Consider the following 26,462-nt stretch of genomic DNA (forward strand, 5'->3'; position numbering starts at 1 on the left):
GTTTGCCTCTCAGTGCTCCCAAGTTTCTTCATCTTGGAGTATCTGAGACTATCCCATTAATTTTCTGTGTAATTTGAGTCCATGTTGGGGGATTTTGTAGGGAGAGCTTAGGTTCCAGTGGAGGTATTGTCACTGCAGAATTTTTCTTTATGTGTGAGTGGTGAGACACTGGAACATGTTGCCCAAGGATGTGGTGGGTGTCCAGTCCTTGGAAGTGTTTAAGATGGAACAGAATAAGGCTCTGAGCAACCTGGTCTGGTGGAAGGTGACAAGGTAACGCACCTCACTGATAAAGGGAAGTTGATGCGATCTTTTTGGATTTCAGTAAAGTTTTGGTACTGTCTCTCACGGTGTCCTGCTGGACGAAATGTCCAGCCCACAGTTGGATAAGCACATGGTGTGATGGGAGAGCAGCTGGCTCACGGGTCAGACACAAGGGGTGGCAGTGAATGGGGTGACATCAGCATGGGCACCTGTCCCTGGGGGGCTTCACGGGGCTCCACCTTAGGCTCTGTGCTCTTCAATATCTTCATAAATGACTGGGTGCAGGACTGGGACGGATACTAAGTCAGTTTGCAGATGATACAAAACTGCAAGGAACTGGTGACTCCCTCCAGGCTGGGAGGCTCTGCAGAGAGACCTTGACTAATTAGAGAGCAGGGCAACCCTCAGCTATATGAAATTCAGCAGGGGAAAGTGCCAGATTTGCAACCTGGGATGAAGCAGCCCTGAATGTACAGACAAACTGGGAAATAAGAGGCTGGAAAGCAGTGCCATGGAAAGGACCTGGCTGATGACAAGTTGAATGTGAGTCAGCAGTGCCCAGGAGGAGCACCTGTGTCCTGGGGGACATCACTACCAGCCAGACAAGGGAGGGGATTGTCCTGCTCTGCTCTGCTCTGTGGTGGCCTCACCTCCAGTGCTTGGGGACAGTTTCCAGTGATGCAATATAAGAACCTTAAACTGCTGGAAAGCATCCAAAGGAGGACAACAGAGATAGTGAAGGGCCTTGAGGGAAGCTGTATGAGGAGAGGCTGAAGTCACTTGATTTCTTCAGCCTGGAGAAGAGGAGACTGAGAGGAAACCTCATTGCAGTCTGCAACTTCCTCACTAGGGAAAAGTGGAGGGCAGACACTGATGTCTTCTCTGGTGACCAGTGACAGGATCTGAAGGAATGGCCTGAAGGTGTGCTAGGAGAGGTTTAGGTTGGGTATTAGGAAAAGGTTGCAGTGGTTGGGCACTGGAACAGGCTACCCAGGGAAGTGGTCACAGCACCTGCCTGATGGAGATCAAGAAGCATTGAACAGTGCTCTCAGGCACATGGTGTGACTCTTGGGCTTGGTGCTGTGCAGGACCAGGGGCTGGAGTGCAACATCCTTTTGGGTCCCTTCCAACTCAGTAGATACTGTGATTCTGTGTCCCAGCCCATGGTGGAAGATTTAGAACAAGATGATCTTCAAGGTCCTTTCTAACCCAAGGCATTCTGTGGTTCTTTTAAGGACAGCATTGAAAAAACTAAAATTACTTCTCTGTTCTAGCCAGACTGTCACCTTCACCACCTGAGACCAGGTTCTGTCACTGGTGACAAATAGAAATTGGTTTGTTGTGTTCAGTGCTAGTTCTGCAATTTGGAAGAAATTAGCAGAAGTGCCATCATGGGAAAATGAGCTTAGCTGGTGCCCATTAGCTTGTCTACTGTGTTGTCAACCAGGACTAGGAGAGGGCTTGATAACACAAAACAATAGCAAACAACTATGATAAACCTTTTTTTTTCTTTTTACTAACTTTCATGATGTAAGATCCCAGGTTGTTAAATCAGAGAAGTAGTATATTGTGTGTTAAAAACTAATTTCTGAACTAAAGCAGTTTGTGAAGTTCAGTATTGCCTGTTGTCAGAAATTTGGTTAGTTCTAATTCAGTAAGATTGAGTATTGTTATAGAAGGCATTAATATTAACAGATCTAAAGAAAGTCAAGTGTATTATTAGTCCACTTCCTGTCTTCACAGAACTTCCACATCCAGATTTAGTATTATTTTTTGCCAGAGATTAACAGCTTTGCTTTTTGTTTATATTTGGAATGCAGCAAAGGAAGTCAGACAAATTGGGAAAATATACATAAATGCTTTTTTCCCCCCTTTGCCATTGGAAATGATCAAGAAGTATTGAAATTCTCTGCAAGATAAAGCATTTTCATCTGGATTTGGTGAGCTGTTGGTCTGTCCTAAACTGACAATTATTCAGTTCATCACTGATCCAGTATGCAAGATTTAATTTGGAGGGTGGGTTGGGAGTTTTGTGTCATTGATTCTCATTCTGCCAGTTGAACCTTATCTTTCTCATTGACTCTTCTGGCCACTTGGATACAAGTGTTCTTCAGCAGTAGTCAAGAATCTGTCACTACCCAAGTTTAGTAACAACTTTGAAGTTTTTTTGGACAGTTTATTGGGAGAGAGATCTAGAAACAAATACCTATATATAAATAAGGAATACTGCTCTCTTTAACTAAGTATTTGTTTTATGGGATCATACTTCACCTAGGATACATCTTACTATATTTCATGAACTGAATATTAATGACTATAACAAACTTTGAAGCATTCAGATGATAATTGAAATTTTTTGGTTTTGGGTTTTCTTTCTGAAGGAAAAAATGGGCTGTGTGGTTTGTCAGTAAGTACTGAGGAGTGTATGATATATGGATAACTGATTTTGGTTCAGCTGGAGATTTGAGCAATTGAATTATTTAGTGTTTTGTTTTAAAGATTAATATATATAAGTATTTGTAATAGCTAATTTAGGCCATCTGATTTGTGCTAATGCTTTCTTCCCACACTCCAAAAAAAGAAATATTTATAAACAATATAAATCACTGTGCAGTGATTTCTTAAGTGATCTGGTTTTGCTATAAATTGGTGTCTCTATATACAGGCACACAACTGAAGCAAAAATAAAAAAAGAGCACTATGGCTTTATGCCCTGGAATTAGTGGTTTACAAAGAGAATTACTGGGAGCACTGTATACATTACTATAAAAATACTATGGGAGGATCATCCTCAAGATCTGTAAAGCACATTTATATAAAAATAGAAAATTTTTAAAAAGCACAACCAAGTTTTTCAAAACAAAAAAAAGCGCACCTCAGTAGCACGCACTTACTGACGTACCCTGTAACCCAGAATTGTATTTTCAACCAAGATTTTAATTTATATCTTCAGTATTCATGAATGTTCATGCAAAAGATTTTATTTCATCTGCAGGGAAAAGCAACCTACTTTAGACCTTTCTCTGCTTGTCTCCTTTGTTTGCAGTCATAACTGTAGTGTTCTTTCTTTGAGTGAAATGATGCTTGTATTATTTGGAGGTAATGCTAGATAAATTTATACTATACTGAAACCAATACCACAACAGATTCATCACTTAGCAGAGACTGGTGGATTTCTGAAGAGTTCCCTGGGGAGAAATTTTTCCCCATGTTTTTTAAATTTCCGTCTTTACCTTTTTGAATCACAAGTCTTCAGAAAATGGTTTAAATCAATGAAAGAAAAGGGACAGATGTTTAATGGTATTTAGATGTGTTTGAAAAATCTCTTCAGGCATTGCAAAATGGTTCCATAGCTCCCTGTTTTAAAAGCTGACGTTTGGTTCCATCCCATTAGTAACTACTGCTTCCAAATAGTAGGGATTTCTCAGATAATGGTTATTTTGCAAAAGTTTTGTTTCAAAAAGGATTATTTAAATTTGCTATTTATGAAAGTAATTTCAGTTGAGAAGCCTGTCATAGTATATTACTCCATCTAGCTTGGTTCTCGCCCGTACAGTAAAGGTTTCATCAACACTTTTTTCTATTATAAAACCCCTATGATCACAAAACTGTGACTTTTAACTGGAAAATCCACTTCAGGTTCAACCTATATCATTTGTTTTTCTTCAAGATTTTGTTGGTTCTAGTGGGGGTATTTTTCACTGTTTATTTATGTACTTTTTATCTTCTTTAACACTTGAAAGATCTGTTTGGCTTTTGAAGTGGCATTGTAATTTCTTCTGTTTCTTACACTTAACACATGTTTTGGTTTGTATAGATGAGGATTGCTCCTTAAATCTTTAGCTGTTCCAACAGAAAATTATCTATGTGGCTAATTTGTTTTTACAAATTGCAGTACGTGTTGTGGAGCATTTCACTTGTAATAATCACTTGTTTTTATATAGAAAAATCCAGTTTAGATATTCTATGGGAGTATTCAGTTCTATTTTGTAGTCATAAATTCAGTTATCAGTCCTGAGATAAAAATTACTCTTGGAAATTTTTGGTGGTCTTATTTCTTTCCCAGCACATAATTGTGATAAAATTTGCATCTTGTGCTATGTAAGATATATAATTAAATATGTATATAGTTACTGAGGTCTTTTGCTGAGGACTAGCTGGTCTGTTGAACATTGTTTACCCAGATGAATTTTTGGTTACTGCCCGCAGAACAAGCTGGGCTTAGGAGCTCTGCAGCAAAGGTTGACCCTGACAGGGGCAATCTGATCAAGTTTCAGGCTCCTAAAAATCTTATTTTCCCGGAGAAGTCATCTCTGTTAGTGTCTCTGTAAATTATAAGCTTCCACAAAAATGGCTTTTAGCTTATTCTGCTAGGCTTATCAGCATTTCTTTGTAGAAGTAAACTATTTAGAGTCCATCTTAGGTCTAAACTAGAAGGTTTTGCTCTGTGAAGAAACCCAAGAAGAGTAGGGCCTACTGTTAACCCCTCAGGGGCTGAGATCTTCAGGAATTTTAGCAGATTAATGCTGTCTTTCCCTTAGTTCTTAGATTGTGTACAGCTCTTGGAAGTCTCAGGTCTTGGTAGTGAAAACAGTATTGCTCTTCATTGCTTCATGGCTAATCTTCATTGCTTCAGTGGAAGATTATTACATAGACACTGAATATCAAGTCCTCATTATTTGGGTAGAATTTTTCATATAAGCTTGGAGGTGTCCTGAATGTTATTTGTCAAGTGCTACAGGTAAGACACCATTTTCTATTAAGTATTCTAGAAAGGTGTCTCTTCTCGTGTTTCCTGTATTTCATTTAGTTTGTATTTTCTATAGTTTAAAATGAAGTTTTTGATTCTTCTTTCCAGAAATAGCTCAGCTGGCTAATTGTGACAGTGGGACAACAGAAACTCTGGAAGCGGATGAATCAATAAATGTAAGCTTTCCTGTTATGTTGCTGCTTTTGCTGAATGTGAACAAGGAAAATCTGGTGTGTTCCCCCAACCCTGCCTGTTCTGTTTCCTCCTGGTATGTGTGAACAGATTTAATAAACAGTGTTTAATACTGACACTAACTCTGATGCACTTCAGGCAGAAGGCTTTCAAAAGGTGTAACCAAACTTTCTACCTATTTTCCTGGATATGTCAGTGTCTTCATCTTCCACAGAGTTAGTGTTTATCAGGTGGCAATAACGTTACCACAAAATCGACCAACACTTTCTTTTTTTTCTGTTCAATTAATGCAATTTTTTTTTTTAGAAATATTGGTAAACTGTAAATTAAACAAAGTATTTTAAAGAGATTTTAAAACAATCCATTCACAGAGGCACCTAATGATCAGATTAAGAAATTCAGAACAGATCTAGTGAAGACACAGGGAAGAAATGAGTACGTTAGCAAATAGCCTAGATTAAGAAAGTTGTTTACAGTTTGAAAGGTTCTGAATCTGTTTGAAAACACTTGCCTACAGCAATGGGTGTCTTACAATAATATTTTGTTAGATGTTTGCTCAGAATGACAAAAGTAAAGTTGGACACGTTGATTGTGAGCTTAAATGTGATTATTTTAAATTCTTACTTTTAAAAGTTCTTATATGTTGGATTTCAGTCAACAGAGTAGATGAAGTTCTAACAATTAATCTTGATTTTCAGTGCAAGTGCATAGTGAAAACGAGCAGTTTTAGGGGATGTCTAGGTAATTCAGTGGTATTTAACAAGTATTTACAAATGTTAGCAGGCGTGGATTATCTGTTAGACCTTCTCTGACAAGTAACAGAAAAGACATCATTCTCTGGTACATGTCATGTTATGTTGGGATATTTTCTAACATTTGGCAAAATGCCACTTGCAAAGGATTGTGTAATTGATAAGAACAGTGTTGCTTATTCTGCTGCTTTCATTCATCTGCATTTAAAATACTGTATTAGACCTGAGCAGCATTTAGTGGAAGCATACTGGCAAATTGAAGAAAATACAGAATAGCTAGAAGGCTTAAGGAAAGTGCCGAAGTACTTAACTGAATCTAAGGTGCAAAGTGGCTTAGTATTAGCTAAGCAGTTGAAATTGTGAAGTTAGTTGTGCTATGCAAATGCTGAAGAAGTACAGAAGGGGTAGTAAAGGAATGTAAATAAGGTCAGATGAAGTCAGTAAAGGAAACTGAGAATATTTGGAAACATCTCAAAACGTAACTGTGGAATAAACACACATGGGGAGTGACAGGAGGTGTAACTTTCGAGTACAGGACTGCTCACAATCATCATAAATAGCAGTTAGGAAGAATCCTGTACTGGCAGACAAGTGGGCTGAACAATTTAGTATATTCTCTCTGTCAGCTCCTGTGTAATTCATTATACTAACATTTTCACTAGTCTTGCACTGAATTTTCTTAAGCAAGCATTTTATTGAAAATGTTTCAATTAGGTGTACTTTCAGCTTCCAACTGTTACTTAATTGCCTGGATAGGGATCATGGAATTTCTTGGAGATTCGAAAGACATTTTGGGAGTTTGGAAGTTTCCATTTGGAGTTCTGTGCCTTCCATCTTTTCCCCCTGAACCCCAATTCTAATTCACACATCTTCAAAATTAATTAAAAATTTGAACTAGAAAATAGGTTTTGCCATACTTGGGGCAGCTTGTTTTTGAAAAAGTTGTGACAAAGAAGTAGATTAAAGTGACCTCTTTAGAGGTAGAATTAATGCATTTTTATTTTCCATCTTTTTCTCTTTCATTTTGTCTCTTCTCACCATCCTCCCTGATATATCACACTCTATCCTAACATTAGTTTGAAGAATGCCAGAGTTTATTTCAGTGAACAAGGGCTCATCAACAGTTTGTTTCTACTAGGCTGTAATATGAAATTCAGATTTACTGAAGTGGGAAGGCACTGTCCTACAAGTGCCATGTGGAATTCACAGAAGTCCATGACTCCAGATAAGAATTACCAGTAACTACTTTACCAGAAGCCTTCGTGGCTGTAACCTGTGCATGGAGAGAAGTGGACAGTTCACTGCAGTGCAGCACATACCTGTTTGATGAAAAAGCAGCTTTGTTTCAGGAGCCCCTTGGTCCCTACCTCTGCTGGCTGTGTGGTTTGCTGTCCAGGGCTTTTATCTGGTTCATCAGTGTGACAGCCTGGTGATAATTGGTTTTTTGTTTGAGTTTTTTCCCCCAGATTTTGAAAAAAATTATTGTATTAACTTTGTTCATTCTCCTCTCTTGCTTCAAAGAGCCCTAATACCTCGCTGAAGCTGCAGAGGAAACCTCGGGAAAGTGATTTTGAAACAATTAAACTGATTAGTAATGGAGCTTATGGGTGAGTAATCCCTGACTGTGACAGCAATTTTGCATTTTAGTTTGACTTAATTCCCCATTATTTCTTATTTCAGGGGTCTCTGTGTGAGGGCATGGGCTTGCACCCTGCTTTTTTCATTTTGCATTATTGTTTTGTTACTAGTATTTTGAGTTCACAAGGTTTTGGACAGTTTTCTAGGCAATAACGAATTACATTGTGCTGCAGTAAATCAAATATTACATCAATTTACATGAATATTAAATCAGAAAGATTTTTTGGAATCAGATATCATGCCAAATATGAAATGTGAATAAAGGGCACATTTAAGCTCACCTTTATAACACTGCAAAAAGTCTGTGTTTATGCAGATGTGAGAGAGAATTATGTATCATCTGTAGGGAGACAGACTGCTAAAAATGAGTGCTTACTTGACCCAGAAGTATCATTGCGATAGAAACAAATTTCCTGAAATAGGGCAAGCAGTGTCTTGTTACTTTTTGGATGCTATTCTAGTTCTCAAATTTTAACCAATTGGCTTTAAAGTAATTGCTATTTTTTGTTTGTTTCTTGGTTTGTTTATATATGACTTAGTGTCTGGTGATAGTTTGAAGATACCCTAGAAGACCAAGAGAAAATTTTGGTAACCTGCGCCTCTAAATGAACACAGAATATTTTCTGGAAGTACTTTGCAGTGGTGGTGTTTGTCTTCAGTCCCCCCTTCTGATCCTGTACTACCTGTTAGATTCTTGTTTGACTCCTCCTCTGCACTGAAATATATCAAGACAGGAACTGTTGTGCTGTGTAACATGCAGGAACAAGAGGGATGTAAACTGGCTCAAAAAAGAGAAGTTTGCATCTTGAGGTGAGGAGCCCACTGCCAAATGAGCCAGTGTCACAACCTGGCAGAGGAGGAGGGCAGTGCTGCTTTCCAGCACAAATAGACTGACTCTTGCTTGAGGGGGAAGTGGCAACGAGCTGCTGAGACTGAGCACTCTGTGAAGGGATCTTGGACATAGGATAAAAATCGCCTGCAGTCTACCCACTGAAGTTTTGTGTGCCTGCTGAATGGCCTGAGGCTGTTGGACTCTCTCTGATGGCATTTAATGGCAGCCAGGAGTTCTGGAACAGGAGGCATTTAGTACTGCCTGGGCTGTTGACCATGGTGGCTTGTGTGGAGGCCACTTGTGTCCAGACATTTTTTCATAACTCAGCAAAAATCCCAAGCAAAATAGTATAATCTGCAGTAAAGTTACATAAATATTCAAATACAATTTCTCACTAGTCAAGCTCTGTTCAATTAATTGCCTCTGAACCTCTTCTCAGCCAACTTTGCTGCTTACCGTATCTCACCTTCTCCCAGTTACCCCAGTACCTCAAAAGCCTACCTCTCAGCAGTTATCAGAAAATGCTACTCCCCTCCATGGCTGCACCCCTTTCTCCTTGCTTTGGCAGATGTTAAGTCCCCTCCATTCCTCCCTTCATCTGTTTTTGTTACTGGAGGAGGATAAAAGGAGCTGTGTGGAGTAGGCCCCTGTTGGAGAAAGGGTGTCAAGACTCGCTGACCCTTTTTGAGTTCTGAACAGTTTCCAGATGCTGAAGGATGGGGAGAGGAAGGAGCAGTTGGGGCACGGTACACAGCGGTCAGCAGAGTGAGGCACCTGAAGGCAAAGGTTCAGTGGACCTACTTGTGCTTTTGCTGCATAGGTGTTACAGCCAGAAGGAGGCCATTAGGAAATACAGACTGGAGACAGCTGTCCATCTGAAACCAGAGACAAAAAGGCAAAGCAAAACTGGAAAAGAGCAGATGAAAAGCCATGGCCTTCTCTGGCACACACTTACGGGTTTTTCCTCATGTTTGTGGCAGGGAAAATCAAGACTTACTAATTTTCTTGTAAATGCCAGTAATACAAAATTGGCAGTGTAATGCTGTAAAAAATTGGATGATACCCTGATAGATACGTGAAGAAAAGAAATGTGCTAGAGAATAACCAGCTTTTTCATTAGTAAGTGTAAAAACAAGGGTAGGCTGCCTGGTTATAATGAGGTAGTATTAGTGGAAATTGGGAAGCTCATTACTTCAGTACATCCTTAAGGACGTGATAACAAAGTAGATTTTGTTAGTGTTTATTTTTGTCTAAAATGGCTACTTCTTAGAAGAAAAATAAAGATGAGGAAAGAAAGCCTGTAGTGGGTTGACTCTGGCTGAATTCCTGGCACCTGCCAAAGCTACTCTGTCACTCTCCTCCACAACTGGATAGGAGAGAGAATATGGAATGAAGGGTTCATGCATTGAGGTAAAGACTAGGAGATGACTAGGAGTCATTAAATACCAACACGGGCAAAACAGACTTGAATTGGGGATATTAATTGAACTTATTGCTAAAAAATCAGAGCAGAATAATGATAAGTACAATGAGACTTAAAAAAACCCCTTCCCTCCATCACTCCATCCTTCTCAGCTCTGCTTTCTCCCCCCAGCAGTGCAGGGGCACAGGGAATGGGGATTATCGTGAGTTCATGACATGTTCTTGCTGCTGCTCAGGGAAGAGAGTCCTTCCTCTGCTTGTGGGGGGTCCTTCCCACAGGAGACAGTTCTCCATTAATTTCTTCAACGTGAGTCCATCCCACGAACAACACCCTCCCCAGAGTGCTGCAACGTGGGTCACTTTTCCATGGAGTTCTTCAGGCACAGCCTGTTACTGTGTGGGCCCCTGCCAGGGTCACAAATTGTACCAGGAAGCCTGCTCCACTGTGGGCTAGTGGGTAGTCCTTCCACTACCAAAACCTTGCTGTACAAACCCAGTACATGGAGAGGGAAAGGAGCACAGTAAAATGTGAGACAGTAAACTTGTAAAAGTGTTCACTCACTTTTAAAAGTGATTTTACCATCTGTTCAATACTGTAAATTTAGGAGGCTTGTGCTCCTAAGTTCTCTAGGATATCAGTCTTTGAAAACTATCTGTGTGCTTGAGTCTCTCCTATGTCAGATGGACTGTAAAATCAACACACCATTTTTCTAGTCTTTATTGAAGTAGGGCTTTCTTTTTGCTACTGGCACCAATACAGTTGATGGTTAATTTACTCAAAAGTTATGGTCAAGTTTAAAGGGGAACACATCAAGATAACATAAATGTTGTGTAGCCCATCTATGAAATGGAATGTAATAAACCAGTAATACCTATTTCTTGTGAAGCAAGAAACTATCCTGAAGGCATTTATTGTAGTTTATTTACAAGTATAAGTAGCTGAAACAAAAGTTATTGCTGTTATGCTACTACATATGTATTTTCCCTCCTGTGTTTTTCTGGGCTATTAATTTTTTGAAATTATGTGAATTCTGCCTGTGCTTCATTGATTCATTCTCTATAATATGTCAGTGGGCGTATTCTGTGCTCTGACTTACTAAAGCTGCAGTATGCTGTTGCAATATTTTACTTATTTTGAGGCTATAATGGAAGATTTAAATCTGAACTAATTAAAGAAAACCCTGTAACATTATTTTCCTTTGCTCTGGTGTTTTTGCCTTTATCAGTGAAATGGAAAGCTTTAATTACTTGACAGGGTAATTGTTGGTCTTGGCATGTTGTAGCAGAGATTTGTCAGATATGTTAAATTTGATGAGTTCACATATAAACTATTGGTTTTGTGAAGGTTTGAGTAAATATCTTAGCAGTTCTCTGCTTTTAATTGATTGGGTGAACTCATCTGTAGTGCAATTAAATGGCTGGTATAGTACATGAGGTGTAGAAGATGAGTAGATGAGGCTTTTGGGAATGGCTAGGAATATACAAGAAGTTAAACAAGCTGTGGATCAGTAAATGTGTAGGATTCTGGCCAAGTCACTAATGGTTTCACAAACTGTTTGTCTGACTTTCTTCAGCCAGACAGAACTCACATTTCCCAAATTGTAAATTTTTACTGCAATCACAACATTTTTTTCCATATTCCAGCTTGTGGGAGGTAGCAGGTAGTAGTATTCCATCTCTTCAACCTGCCATAAGCCTGAATTCCTGAAACAATTCAACAAAATAAAAATTACATTTGATTTCAGGGAAGCTAGTGATTTTAGTTCAACATCTCTTCAATGTATAAACGTATCAGTTTAAACTAAGTACATGATACCGCTTTTGTTCCTGCCTGGAATGCTTTTAGTTTTGCAGGGATGGTAATGTCAGTACATACAAGACATACTGGCTAATGGTATTGCTTGATAAATTCAAAAACTCAGAAGTAGTATGTCTGGAGCAGCTACTGCCTGTAATTTGTGAGTATCTCTTCTGTCCCTTCTCCACTCTGTTGATAGTACTTGCTCATGTATAGTTGTATTTGGAAGAGGAATAAGAAAGTTGCCAGCTGTAGAATAAAACCCCATCAGTCAAGTTAATTCATCATCAGCCTGGCAGGCAGCCCCTAGTTCAAAAGTGGAGGGGGACAGGTGGAAGTGTGACTTTGTAGGTACACTAAAGTAGCCCAAAACAGTTTACCCATCAGAATTTTTGACTGCAGTTTCGTTACTTTGAATCTCTGTTTTCTAGCTGCCATAAAGATAGAAGGCATTGGTACTGTTAGATATGGAGTGGTGGTTTTATTACTCAAAACTGATGACGTATTAGAACAACTAGGACTAATATCAGTTGTGAGAGAAGGATCAAAACCATCATGTTCTCTTTGCCATACAGTCAGCTTCTCATTTCCTTTTAGGCAGACTAGGATAAGTGAAATATTGCAAGGAGAAGGCTGGGTCCATTGTCCGAGAGCTGCAGCACTTCAGGCAGCATTTCCTCCTGCCTCCAAATAACTCTGATCTGGTCACAGGCATTGCTTTGTTAGGAGATGGTACCATGCTGCTTTTAAATTCTGATCTTAAATGACTACCTATAAACTTTACCAAATAATATAAACCACAGTTTCACAAGTAACTTCTCTTCACTGGAGGCAACATGAGGCAATTCCAGGGCTAAACAGAATTTAGCAGTCTCTCCTAAGGAAATGGCTTGTAAAAATGAAACAACGTTCCTGGTCAGCAGGAATAATTTTTAAGCAGTAGGTACAGTATCTAATTCAGGAACCCAGTTAAATATTTCAGCTTGTTTTTGTCATCTTAACACTTTTGCAGTGTTTAATAGTTGTACCTAACTAGAGTTATAGAGACCAATTTTCAGGCTGAGATTTATGTTGAAAGTGAAAAAAGGTAATGTTTGGACACTGCCAAATTGATTTTTTTTTTCTTTATGAGTGTTCTTATTTCTCTTGAAATCTAAGCTTTTTTGCTGTGTTGAGTTGCAGCATCAGCAAAAGACGGAGCACTTTGCATACCTGTTGAAACTTCCACAGTGAAATCAGGGAATGCATTGGAAGCTCTTGTTGCTGTGTTATGAAAACAGGAAGCTGAGGGAAGATAGGAAATCAAATTCTGCATTTGAAACAATAGGAGGACACTACAGTACCACTCTGGTTGTGGCTTTGCAGGGTGACATGGCGTGCCACTGTCATTCAGTGGATTGACAGGACAGTCTGGGTGCTCTCCCTGCACTGTTTTTGTGTCACAGAATCCTTAAACTTGAAATTGTCTTCATAACATACTGACTACCATGGGCAGCATTTGATGATCAACATGCTGCTAGTTGGGTTATAGTTTTCTTCATAAGGCATAAATATTGTTTGATGGAGTTACTGTGGCCAAAGGATGTGAGGGATGTTGGACATTTTTGTATGTTGAAGATCATTTAGAAGCACTTTGTGTAGCATAAACAGTGTATGCATGTGTAAAAGCAAGAGACACTATTGTGTTGCAGTTGTCTTGTGAGTCTGGTGCATTTGAGCTAAACAGCGTTTTTTTTGAGAAACAGCAGAATCCTATTGGAAAGTTACCTTCTAGTGACTATAAGACTAAAGGTGCGGTTTAGGCAGCTGGGAAAATATAGCAGCATGTCCCAGGTATTTACAGGACTAGATAGTCCTTGAAACTTACTCTTTAATAATTTTAAAATATATTAGTAATGATCTTGCCAGTGTGTATGATCTGAAAGGAGGATTTATTAAGGTGCTGTAATAATATGCTGTGGTTTCTGTTTGCCTTTTAAGAATCCATTTGGCATACTGTCCAGTTCGAAACCTGTAGAGAAATACTTGTATGCCAAATCCTCACTCAGTCCTTAGTTCATTCATGTAACTAGTTTTTTTTGAAGGATGGAGACTTCAGACAATTTTCTGCATGCCAGGAATGCAGAGAGGGACTGAAACACGTAAAAGAAAATATGTTACAGGAGTTTATGAAACTGACAGGAGAAAGCAACAAATGAGAGAGGAAAACCAAAATACAAGGGAAAGAAAAGCACAGGAGGTACTTTTAAAAATGAGAGTTGGAGAGAGGAGTGAATATGAGGGGAGCAGTAGGAAAAGTTGTAGGGCAGAAGGCATGAAGTCAGCAGGGAGGAGTACTGAGCTGAATAACTCAGTCTGTATTCCAGCCTGGGAGGGGCAGAAGGGAGTGAGACTTAGTAGGAGGCACAAAGGGTGGGGTTTGTCATGGATTTTGCCCAAGGTAGTTTTTACCTGCTTTCATAATTGTGTAATGCCTTCTACCTGCCCTGTGCTCAGACAAGACTGAGGAATTAATGAAAGCTTTTGGAATCAGTTAGAGAAACTATGCTGTCTAGAAAGTTTTTGTTCACAAGTAAAAGTCCTGATTTTTTTCAGTACCTATAACTTCAGTAGCTGTGTGAAGATCTTTTTAGATACAGTAAGACCAGTATTACTGTGTTTAAATAATTGTATGCTTGTAGTTGGACCTCATGAGGATAATTAATTGAATTTTAAAAGCTTCACAATTTAATCCCATTTCCTTCCTCTTCCCCGCTTCTGTTTTTTCCTTTAAGTGCTTTCTTTCCATAAGAAAGAAAATTCCACTGTGATAATTATATACTAGAGATGGTATAAGCATTAAGTGCTATAAAGCAGATTTCAGGCAAGACAAAAATGTTCAGGATTTGCCTCGAGGGATTTTGAGAAGTGCAGCAGTAAAGTCCTTCTTAGTATTTCACAGCACTTCTCTGTAGACCTGAAAGACAGAAGGGTTGCCTGAGTGAGGTTTTGTTTTCTTTGCTTCCTCACTGCATTACCTAACCAAGTATACAGGAAACCTTGTACCCAGCACTCCAGTGGAAATTCTGCAAGTCAAGATATACCATAGCCCCACATAACTATGTAGTCAACAGAGTGATCTTCGTTTTGGGTTACCTACTGGTGACCTTCCTCTGATATGGGTCGGTGCTGATGTCAGGGACTGAACAAGAACGGGAGATTTTGCACCTGGTAATGAGGAGCCACCCCTTCGAACAACTTTTAAGCAACCATCATAAGAGACCTGTGATATGTTTTAAAATCCCCTGGACTGAGTCTGAGTCATAATTTCCTTTCAGCACACCTACTGAATAAGCATTTGTCACAGTGATTTATAACACTGTGCCATGGCTGGATTTTGTATGTAATCCTTTACTGATGGGAATGACTGAAATCTGCCTGGGCTAAAAGCATTTGCCATTATATCTAGTGTTACATTTGCTGTTGTTTGGTTGGGAAGGAGAGGGAAGGGCAGGAGAGTTGTTTGTTTTAGCTTGAGTACTAATTTGTGTTGACTGAGGTTTGTCCTGGTATTTAAACAAAATGACATTTGTTACCATTCTTTAATGTAAAAGACTACATTGAATTGAAAGCAAGGGGTTTTTTCAATAATATATATAGTTTCTAAAAGATTGAGTGAAAAATGTATTTTCAAATGCATTTTTAGTAGTTAACCAGACTTTTTTCTTTTTCTCTCCCACTTGAACTTCGCAGTGCGGTTTATTTTGTGAGACACAAAGAAACCAGACAAAGATTTGCCATGAAGAAAATAAATAAGCAAAATCTTATCCTCAGAAACCAGATCCAACAGGCCTTTGTTGAGCGTGATATCCTGACATTTGCAGAAAATCCATTTGTTGTCAGCATGTATTGCTCCTTTGAAACAAGACGTCATTTATGCATGGTCATGGAATATGTAGAAGGTAAAAAGCTCTTCTGAAGAAGAGAATTTCCTTAAAAGAAAAATAACCCATATGGTACTTGAATTAGAAGCGCCCCCTGTGTGTCCTCCCTAGTCTGGCAATTCAGAATTAGGAACCAAATCCAACAGCAAGATGGTTTTTTATCTTTTTTTATCAGTCATTATCTCCCAGTAAACAGCTTGTAAAACACTTGTGTTCTAGCTATAACGGGAAATAACTGCTCTTAGAGTAACTTCCTTATAGATTGTAATTGAAGATGTGCTAGTATTCAAAGTTATGTGGAAATGTTTGCTTTTTTATGGAGCTGAAATTTTCATTAGCAAGTGTTGGGGGATTTGTAGTAGTTATTTTTACAAAGAAAGAGGACAGAGGAGACATTTTGAAAAGGTGCTAATGCTGAAGGAGAACAGTGAACAGAAGTAGTACCGAAGAAGTACCCCAGGTATGGTTCTGTGGGCTTCCACCACCCCCTATCCCCCCAATTTATTTTTTTGTTTGTTTTCTCCTTAGGTAGCAGTACGTTACTGGTTTTCAGCTGAATCCTTGTAGTGCTGTCTCCCAGCTTCACACTACTTCCAGTAAAGTAGTTTGGTTGAATCATCTGACTAGAAAATAAAAATTTATGACTGCAGTTTGTGCTCCTTTTGGCATCATATATGGTTTATACTGATACATCTCAGAATTTATAGAGTCATCTGGAGCATTTCTGCTTTTTCCACAGGTGGAGATTGTGCTACTTTGATGAAGAATATGGGTCCCTTACCTGTAGACATGGCAAGGATGTACTTTGCAGAGACTGTTCTGGCCTTGGAATACCTTCATAATTATGGAATTGTACACAGGGATTTGAAACCTGACAAGTATGTATACAGAATATAACTGAAAGAGGAATTTGAAATCGTTAGATAAAATATAAATGGTTTAGACGTGCTTTGAATTATTTTTTTATTGTGAATATTACATAGATTCACAATTCCTTCATGATATTTAAAATTTCATTACTTGTGGTTACAGAAAATGCATTTTTTTCCAAAAGAGCTGTTAAGAATTTTCTGTGTTTAAGATGGAAGAGGTTTTTAGAGTGCCTAAAAATAAAAAGATATTTATTCTTCCATTTAGAATGAAGGGAAATACATTTGAGTCATTAGGAAAGTACACTTCAACTAGTGATACAAAATATCATCACCTTTGATTGGCATTTTTGAAGACAAGATTGATCAGATGCAGAAAAATCTCCTGTTGCATGGGTTTTGGGGGTTACAGTAATTTCATCATTATAAGCCACACTGAGTATAAGCCACACGTCTGGGTTTCAGCAACTTTTCATTCTTTGTCCATACATAAGCTGCACCTGATTATAAGCCACACGTTACAATACAGATAAAAGGTATCTATTCTATCACCATCTGTTGAGGGTGGGGGCAGTGATCCTTATCTCAATGGCAGATATTCTGCTAATGGGCCATCCACTGAAACCAGGCAGGGCATTGTTCTTTATCTTTTCACAACCCATCCTTCCTCCAGCGAGTCATTTTCTGCTAATGGCCATTGAGTCCCACTGTATGACTGATAAAATTACTGCATCCCATTGGAAGTTGCTCCAGCCAGGGGGAAGAGCCCAACATTTCTTACCAAAACAAAACCAGAGGTTTTGGGACACTAAGGTAGCCCTTTCTCCACTGGACTCCAGAGGGAAACGGGATTTCTCCACATCACCACTGGACCTCCGGAGGGAAACTGCACCTTCTACAGGAGCACTGCTTCAACTGAATCACATCTGTCACTGCAGGAGGATGCAGCCACCCTTTAATGGGACTGCTACCAACACCCTGCCTGATGGGGTGTCAGGTTGTACTCTGACTTTGTCAGGGTTTGGAGTTTGTTTCTTTGTATTACTGTATTTCTATTTTAATTTCCCTAGTAAGGAACTGTTATTCCTAATCCCCATATCTTTGCCTGAAAGCCCCTTGATGGCAAAATTATAATAATTTGGAGGGAGGGGGTTTACATTCTCCATTTCAAAGAGAAGTTCCCGCCTTTCTTAGCAGACACCTGTCCTCCAAACTAAAACAGCTTTTTGTTCTTTGTCCATATATAAGCCACACCTGATTATAAGCCGCACTTCCAGATTCGGACCAAAATTTTAGTGAAAATGGTGCAGCTTATAATCGTGAAATTACTGTACTTTGTTTTTTCAGAGGATTAAGGTTTTCAATTTCAATATTAGTAAGTACAGTGTTGCTCCTATACAAGCACATCACAGCAAGTAGCGGAAATACTAAGTATGGCCCTCACAACTCCATTAATCTTCTTCCTGTTTCGCAGTGAAAAAAAAGAAGAATTGAAGTCATTGGTGTTGTTTGACAATACCTTCATAGCATGATACCATAAGACAGTATAGAATTAGTTGCAAACTTAATACCCTGAGTTTTTTCTCCAAATGCATGACAGCTTGTTACAGAGGGAAAATACTCACCTCACTTCAAAAATGACATGTATTCTATTTTAGGTCTTTCATGTGGTAACTGTTTCTTCAAAGCTTCAAGAGCTCAGCTCTCAAGACCTCTACAGTTCTATAAGATGTTGTTCAGTTGCACATAAAAATTTTGTATACTTCTGATAGCAATAGATTTTTACTAGCTGATATCAATTAGATTTTTAATGTGTTTTTTCTGTATCAGTTGAAGTTCTTTTTAAACTGTGTTTATAATTTTACAGTGCTAATGAAACATTTTCCTCTAAGTATTACAATAGTAATAACAATGCAAATCACATAATGTTGAATTGTATCACAGTGACTTAAAAACTTTATATTTTCAGTCTGTTGGTAACATCCATGGGCCACATAAAGCTTACAGACTTCGGCCTGTCGAAAGTGGGGCTAATGAGTTTAACTACCAATCTGTATGAGGGTCACATTGAGAAGGATGCCAGAGAATTCCTCGACAAACAAGTAAGAAATGGCCTTTTTCATTTCTACACTGAGTGTTCACGTGAAGTAAAATTTTGCCAGCAGAACATACTGTAATACTGAAAAAACTATAGTTATTTCTGCATTGGTGTTACAATTGACTGTGTCAGGTACTTTAATCGGTGCCCTGAAGATTACCGTAGGCTTTTTCCTTTTTTATATTAAGATCTAGTAGTAAGATGAACAACCTAATTGTATGCAAGTCAATCTGTGAGAGAGACTAATGGGAAACTTGTTTTGCAAAGAACTCAGAAGTCTCAGCAGAGTACTTGCAGAGCTCATTATGCATTGTACAACCAAGGGTGCTAAAATCTGTGCTATGGCCCATTTCACTTTAAGCATGCCTCATTACTGCTGCTCACAATCTGTTCACTGTAAAAGTTACTTAAGATAAAGCCATCACAACTTTCGTATAAGGATAACAATGTGTTTTATATTAGATGAGATATGTCCATGATAGAGTCCTGTGCACAAAGCCCAGACTGTCCTTTGCATGACAGATACACTAATGTTGATTATGATGCCTCTTAATGTAGATAGGTTGTTCTGGAAACATAAGTTGTTATGCAAACTCAGCAGGCTAAACCCAACTGAATTCCATTTTTTCCATGTTTTCATATTAATTTCCATATCAGGAACTACAAATAATGTAACATCTCAATTACTACTTACTTTGCCATTGTGCCTGTTTTCTTTCTTCTAGGTCTGTGGTACACCTGAATACATAGCTCCTGAAGTGATACTGAGACAGGGTTATGGAAAACCAGTGGATTGGTGGGCTATGGGAATTATTCTTTATGAATTTCTTGTTGGATGTGTGCCATTCTTTGGAGATACACCAGAAGAGCTCTTTGGACAAGTAATAAGTGGTGAGGATCATCACTAAAAAAAAATCTGTTAATAGTAAATATGTTTCAATTTTACTGATACACTACACCATTTCTATCAAAGCAGTAACAATTAATTCAGATTAAAAGATGAACTTACTGTATATTGTTGCTAAGTACAGAAGTTGATTGATATAGAGTCCAGGGGTTAAGCTGCATTGTTTGGAAGAGAGAAGCTATGCTAGTAAAAAAGTAGTGCCACTATGCACTAGTGATTTCTGTCTTTGGTAGAGAAATTATACCAGAGAAGAAATAGTTAAAATAAATTTGTGTAAATGGGAAAATGCCTCCATAGCACAATAAAGAAATTAACAAAGGTGCAATAAAACTCTAAAACAAATGTCTCCCAAATAATAAATAATGAGAAGAAGAAAGAAATTAATTCAGTTCACAGATTGTTAATGATTTCATTGGTGATTGTTGGAGTGTTATGTTATTTCTGTAGCAGCTGTTCTTCTTCCATTTAAAATTCAATAATCTTTTAGATCTTAACCTGCAAACTGACCCTAAGTATTGTTATGTGTCTTGTGACAAAACCGAATGATAATTAAACAGAATTGTTTACTATCCTACCTGCTGTTTCCATAAATTTCCCAAATGCATAGATGCAGAAGGTCACTATTTATGACACAAGGTTAACAGAATGGCACCTCTGTTACTGAGTATTTCCCAGTCTGTTTTATGGTCTGCTTAAAAAGAAGGTAAGAATGTATCTCAGGTTCCTCATTCTGTGAGAATGCAACAAATCCCTTTTTGTACTTCAGGAGACATTCTGTCCCCATCTTTTTTTCCTCTATCTCTGAAGCTGAAAGCCAGACTTGTTTATAAACTGTTAAAATGCATGTGACATTCTATGTGTTCATGGATTTATAACCGTGTTGTTTTCTCATGTGATATGATGGGGCCTGAGTGGCAAGAAGAATCAACTGTTTAATTAACGCGAGCAGCAAATGCTGTCTGTTTTCTGGGTGCCCCATGGCTGCAATGCATATTCATGCTTTATTTTTGAAATCAGATTTAAACTGCACTGGCAGTGTAGTTAGACAATGGTGGAAATAACTCATGTTTTTATTGCTTTTCCAGACACACATACCTATGTTTTTATCATTACACTCCCTGACTGGGAGAAGGGAGGGGAATAGTCTTAAAATAAAAGACAAAATTTGTATTCTAGGCTTTTTTTTTGTATGTGGCATTAATTTTACCTTTTAAAAAATGTATTCTTGTGTGTTACATTCTAGCTGATAATTTTGTAAATATCTTCATCTGTTTGAAATTGTCAATTTTTCTTACAGAAGTTATTTGTAGAAGTATATTTGTAAACATAATCTATTCCCACTCACCCTCCAAGACTGTTAGTTGGATCTGTTTCTTGTTTAGATGTTGACTTGTCAGTTGCTTCTCTTTTATTTGAAATATCCTTACTTACTGAAATAATTCTTAGTATCTCTAGAAGAACTCTAGTTGGATGTGTTTCCATCCTAAAATAAACTATCCCCTTCTATTTGACTGTAAGAGCCATCTTAAAGATCCAAACTGTAGCCTAGATTTTTCTTCCAGTTTCCATGAGCAAAGTCTACATTCTGTTTAAAGGTCTACTTTAAAATCTTGATACCCCCTTTTTCATTGTAGGTTGCCTTTCCTGCCCTCAGGTTGTGCAAGGACAGCTGTGGGAGGCCTCAGTGTAAGCTTAGATACCTAAAGAGAAAAGAATTCAAAATATTGATCCAGAAACAGGCTACATTTCGTGTCTCTTTATATCAGTGCCTTTTCTTAAACTCTGAAATATGAAGGTTAAAGCTGCGCGTAGCTTCTGATGATTATTTATCCAGTTATGATTATTGTATAGAAGAAATCTAGATCATAAAATGACAACAAAATCTTTTAACAGCTTTCTGGAGCTCCAAGTGTGCTGTCTCTGATGCCAAAATCCTCCCAAGAAACTTCTGCAGAGTTTTGTCTAAACATTTGTGGAGGCAGCTTCCACTAAAACTGAGGCAAAACCTGCTTTTGGTAGGCTGTTAGAACGTTCACGTTCATACACAGTGTATCCTGTCTTGATTGCATGGTTTAGGTCCAGCTTGCCATGAAGTGCAAAAGCCATGGTAGTATAAGAGTCAGTGAGGGAGAGGTGATGTGGAAGTATGAGACTCTTGAAAAGAAGCTTTCTTGTCAAGTATGTCGCCAAGAGCACAGTCTTGACACCTTGACCCTTAGTCATGGGAGTAATGACTTCAGGGAGTCTACTAGCATTAGCGAGGGAACACAGATGTGAGAGCAACTGCTGGGTCAGGTCAGCAGTTTCCATCTTAACAACAGTTTCCATGGAACGTAACTACAGTTTAAACCATGATTTAGTGGGGGAAGAGAGAGTATACAAGTTGTGCTAATATTTTGGAAGTTTTCCATGAGCCAAGCATTCATGTATTCTGCTGCTAAACACAGTTCTGTGCTAAATGATACTTCCAAAGGAAATGGGAACACAGTATGTTTATGCAGTCTATATAGAAAGTACAAATTTAGAAATAATTGGTATGCAACAGAGTAAGTTGAAAAAGTTTATTTTACTCTGCTGTTAGGTCACTTTTGAGACCATTCATGCAATTTGTGCTGGGATCAGACTTCAGCAATATCAAACAACTTTCTTTTGTTTTAGATGAAATCAACTGGCCTGAAAAGGATGAAGCACCACCTCCGGATGCCCAGGATCTAATTACTCTGCTGCTTAGGCAGAATCCTTTGGAAAGACTGGGAACAGGTTGGGAGGCACTAATTTTAAATTGTTAATGTACTAGAAATAGCTTCTGTATTCAGCATTGGGAGCTTTTGTTCACCACTTTGTTTTGCTTGGGAAACATCTCTCATGACAGGCAGTATGACAACATACCATGATAATTTATAGATTCACACCAGTAATACGAACTTAACATGATGGTGTCCATCCTGGTTTTTGTAGGACTTACATGTGCTCATTTGCATTTGCTCTTCTCCTAATTTGATAAATATACAGAAATTTCTCAAAGATCCTGTTAGTCAGTGAATCGAGTTTCTTCATAAATACGTATTAAATTACCAAATACAGAAATCCAGGAGATAAATCAGTACACTGCTTCCTTTTTCAGAAGTATCTTGGCCTGGCAGATTAATTCCTCCAGATGTTAGGGTGGGTAATGAGTACTCAAAAACTGCTTATTCAGTGATAACTGTCTGGGGTTGTGTGGTGAGAAGTCTTGTCATTCTCATTTATCAAGCACTATTACCTTGTATGAAAAAGAACTAAAATAAAACTGAATGTTAAGGAAGTATTAAGACTTCCATGTAATAAGAGTTTGTTGGTTGATTGACCAGGATTTATTTGGATGTTTCTGTGAGAGGCAATAATGAATATTGTGTGTGATTTTTAAGTGTTAATGTATGGGAACCCTAGTCACTGACTGCCATCCCTTCAGGCAAAGCAGTAGGTAAACACAGCAAAAAAAAAACTCCTGCATAAAAGAACCCAAATATAAATGTATAGTCTTATTTACAGTGAACATTGTATGCCATGAATAGGAATATATTTGGGATGCTAAGGAAACCAAGCTGCAGGTTGAGTCAGCATGAGAGTACTTGGCAAATTACTCACAAAACTGAGTCCAATTCTGCTACATGTTTTTAGGCTTAATTAAAAAGAGGCTTAAGGAATCAGTTCATAACTGGACTTATCACAGCTGCTCAGGGGAAACAAGATTATAACCCAGATCCTGAGTACTATTGACATGGTCAAAAATGACATGTCTTCCTTCCTTCAGCTTCCTTCAAGCGATGATGTGACTGATATGAATGAACTGCATGTCCCTCGCAGCCTGGATGTCAGATCTGTGTGAATAGCCCTTAGACTTCACTGTAACCGATAGTCTGGACTAAGTGGCATCCAGCAATGTTTATTGCTGTCCCTTGCCTCATGTTGAACAAGTTAGGAGTGAGGAAGGTGTTATGTCCCATAGCTTCTCCACTTTCTGCCTGCTTCATCTGCTGCAGACGCACCAATGCCAAAGGCAAAACAAAAATCCATAACTAGTTTTACTCCCTTTAGTACACTCTTTCCAGGCATTGTTTCATTGCCACAGTGATTTTCCTGGTAAACACAGTGTTAATTCAAGCCTATTGCCCTGTGAGAGGCTGGATCAGAAGTGGATTACAAGTTCTCTGTCTATTGCTGTATGGTTGTGGAGAAAGAGAATTGAGTGAGGTGAGGCTGGCTTAAATACTGAATGGTCAGTGCCACAATATGAAGCACCTGTGGTGCTCAGTTAGGAGCCTCTGGTCTCTCTGAGAGTTGGCAATCTGAAGAAGGAAAAAAGGCTGCTATTTCTTAGAAGCAGGGATTCAGAAAATGAAACAAAGTTGAAGGATGTTTAAGTGTTAGAATCAGGTCACAGAAATGGAGGCTGCAGTGTGACCAGTCCCACATGGGCAATGAAAAACAGCATGGTTTATGCCAGGCTTCACCATGCATTTCAAATGGCAGTTGTGTCTGTTTAACATGTATTAGCAAGCTGCATAACACTTCATGAAAATCACAATTGTTCATTTGCTCAGGAAACCTGAGTGGCAAAGCCAAGTTTAAAGAAGACAGATGGATACTAAACTTACTTTGAAGAAGAAAAACAGCAGTAAAAAGACTTCTTTGGGCTTGAAGTGTCTGATACCAATCAAGAATTGTACAATTCTGATGTAATATCCAATTACTGTGCTCAGAGAAATATTCACTGCTAGTGACTTGTGATGAGATGTGATTTTGGTCTGCTTTGGGAAGATTGGATTTACTTGAATTTTTCCCTTGGGCAGTATGAAAAATGAAGAGCCCAATCCAGGAATCTTAACACTGACTTAGAAACCAGTCCTGTAGATTTCATTTTTTTCTCTCAGTAGCCTTGACATAGAGAGGTATACATGTGTATCAATGTGCTGAGTTGACCCTGACTGGCCACTAGGTACCCACCAAGTCTCCTCCCTCCTCAGCTGGATGGGAGGAGAAAATATGCCAAAGGCTCGTGGGTTGAGATAAGGGCAGGAAGTTGCCATCATGGGCAAAGCATACTAAAACTCAGGGAAGTTAATTTAGTTTATCACCGATTAACACTACTGCTTTACTTCCTCCCTCCAAGCCACCGTGGGAGGATGGGAAATGGGGGTTGTGGTCAGTGCATCCATGCTGCCAGTGCCAGTCCTTCCTCCCCACACTGGACCTCCCCTGGTCCAGTGTGGGTCCCTCCCACAGCGTGCAGTCTTCAGGAGCAGTGCTCTGGCATGGGTCCCCCATGGGGTCACAAGTTCTGCCAGCACCCCTGCTCCAGCCAGGGCTCCTCTGTGCTACAGGTCCTACCAGGGCACTGCTCCAGCACAGGCTTTTGTACGGGGTCACAATCTACTTCAGGGATCCACCCTGCTCCACCGTGGGGTCCTTCATGGGCTGCACCATGGGCTGCAGGGGAATCTCAGCTCCAGTGCCTGGAGCTCCTTCTGCACTGACTTTGGTGTCTGCAGAGTTGTTCTTCTCACTTGGTCTCACTCCTGTCTTCCTGGCTGCTGTTGTGCAGCAGTCTTTCCCCTTCTTTAATCCATTATCCCAGATAATGCTAATGGGCTAGTGGGTCCATCTTGGAGCCACCTGGCAGTGGCTGTGTTGGATATAGACGAAGGCAGCTTCTCACAGAAACCACCCTTGTAGCCTCCCCACTGCCAAAACCATGCAACATAAACCCAAAACAAGCTGGCAGCAGGTCTTGTTGCTGAAGGTTACTTGTTCAAGTTTTAGAATTAGATGCATGTTTATTAATGACATCACCTTCCACCTTCCCAGGACAATTTTCAGTATTTCACTGTGTTCTTAGAGTTGCTTTTTAACTTCAAACTAGTGTAATCATTAAACATATTAAATGAGCAGGCAGTAATAAATAAGAGAAATGATAGGGTATTTCCTATAGAATTGTATATTACTGTCATAAAACATTGAGAGAATCTCTTAAGTCAGCAATACTGTTTATATTGAGCAACTATTCAGAATCGTTCTGCATTACTTTATAACTTGTACTTACCTAGTGCACATATTTGTATTTGTAGAATTATTTTTGATGATTCTGACTAATGTGTAGCTAACACATTAGGACATCAAAAAAATAAAAGTCTTAAAAGGTAAAGCAATAAACTGTTAAAAGAAATGGCAACAACAGAACGGGCAGGGATTATTTCTGACAGGTTTAGGTTTTCCCATTCTGATGGGAATGGGTAGTGGATGTTCATGTGTACAGTGGTGACTGTGGCTTTTCATGATTATTTGCATTGCTGTCTGGGGGTTTAGTTCATTTCATGTCAGAGGATTTGGTACAGTTTCCACAGTGTTTTGCTCTGGCTCCTCCAGGTGGTGCATATGAAGTAAAGCAGCATCAGTTCTTCAGAAGCCTTGACTGGAATAGTCTGCTGAGGCAGAAAGCAGAATTTATTCCACAGTTGGAGTCTGAAGATGACACAAGTTATTTTGACAGTAGGTGTTTTATGGTACTAAAAAAATGATGATTGCTTTGTTTAAGTTATCACTGTCTTTGACTCTTGCTTACTGCTTTTAAAATCTCCTTTATCAAAATCACTGGAAGCTTGCAGTTTCACCAGATAATTGACACTTCAGCAGAAATAATCTTAAAAATAAAACTAGATTTTTATTTAATATTAAAACTTGGTATTCATTCTTCCTGATAAATTCATATATTTTATTACTCTTGTCTATAGCTCGTTCTGAGAAATACCATCATATGGAAACTGAGGAAGAAGATGATACCAATGATGAAGATTTTAATTTGGAGATAAGACAATTTTCCTCATGTTCACACAGATTTTCAAAAGTAAGTAAACATTTCTGTAATCTTAGTATGTATTGTTCCACTTACGCAAATTTTGGAAGTGTTAACTATAGAAGAGATATATAGGGCCTTGTTTTCTCAAGAAACTATGAAGTTAACTGAAATTGAGCAAGAAT

The 26,462-nt window shown here is 38.7% G+C and overlaps 1 protein-coding gene across 11 annotated transcripts in view; it reads left to right on the top strand.

Annotated features, from left to right (window-relative positions):
* Positions 1-26,462, top strand: part of MAST4 (microtubule associated serine/threonine kinase family member 4) — a 290,337-nt gene that overhangs the window by 247,784 nt on the left and 16,091 nt on the right. For all 11 annotated transcript variants that reach the window (XM_033085236.2, XM_033085235.2, XM_033085237.2 and 8 more), the window contains 9 exons: positions 5,123-5,190; positions 7,480-7,565; positions 15,381-15,589; positions 16,311-16,449; positions 18,410-18,542; positions 19,264-19,429; positions 22,104-22,205; positions 25,851-25,973; positions 26,216-26,328. In XM_033085236.2, coding sequence (XP_032941127.1) covers positions 5,123-5,190; positions 7,480-7,565; positions 15,381-15,589; positions 16,311-16,449; positions 18,410-18,542; positions 19,264-19,429; positions 22,104-22,205; positions 25,851-25,973; positions 26,216-26,328 — 1,139 coding nt within the window. The remainder of the gene's footprint in view (positions 1-5,122; positions 5,191-7,479; positions 7,566-15,380; positions 15,590-16,310; positions 16,450-18,409; positions 18,543-19,263; positions 19,430-22,103; positions 22,206-25,850; positions 25,974-26,215; positions 26,329-26,462) is intronic.

This window comes from Catharus ustulatus, chromosome Z, assembly GCF_009819885.2.
Source record: "Catharus ustulatus isolate bCatUst1 chromosome Z, bCatUst1.pri.v2, whole genome shotgun sequence".
Lineage (NCBI taxonomy): Eukaryota > Metazoa > Chordata > Aves > Passeriformes > Turdidae > Catharus > Catharus ustulatus.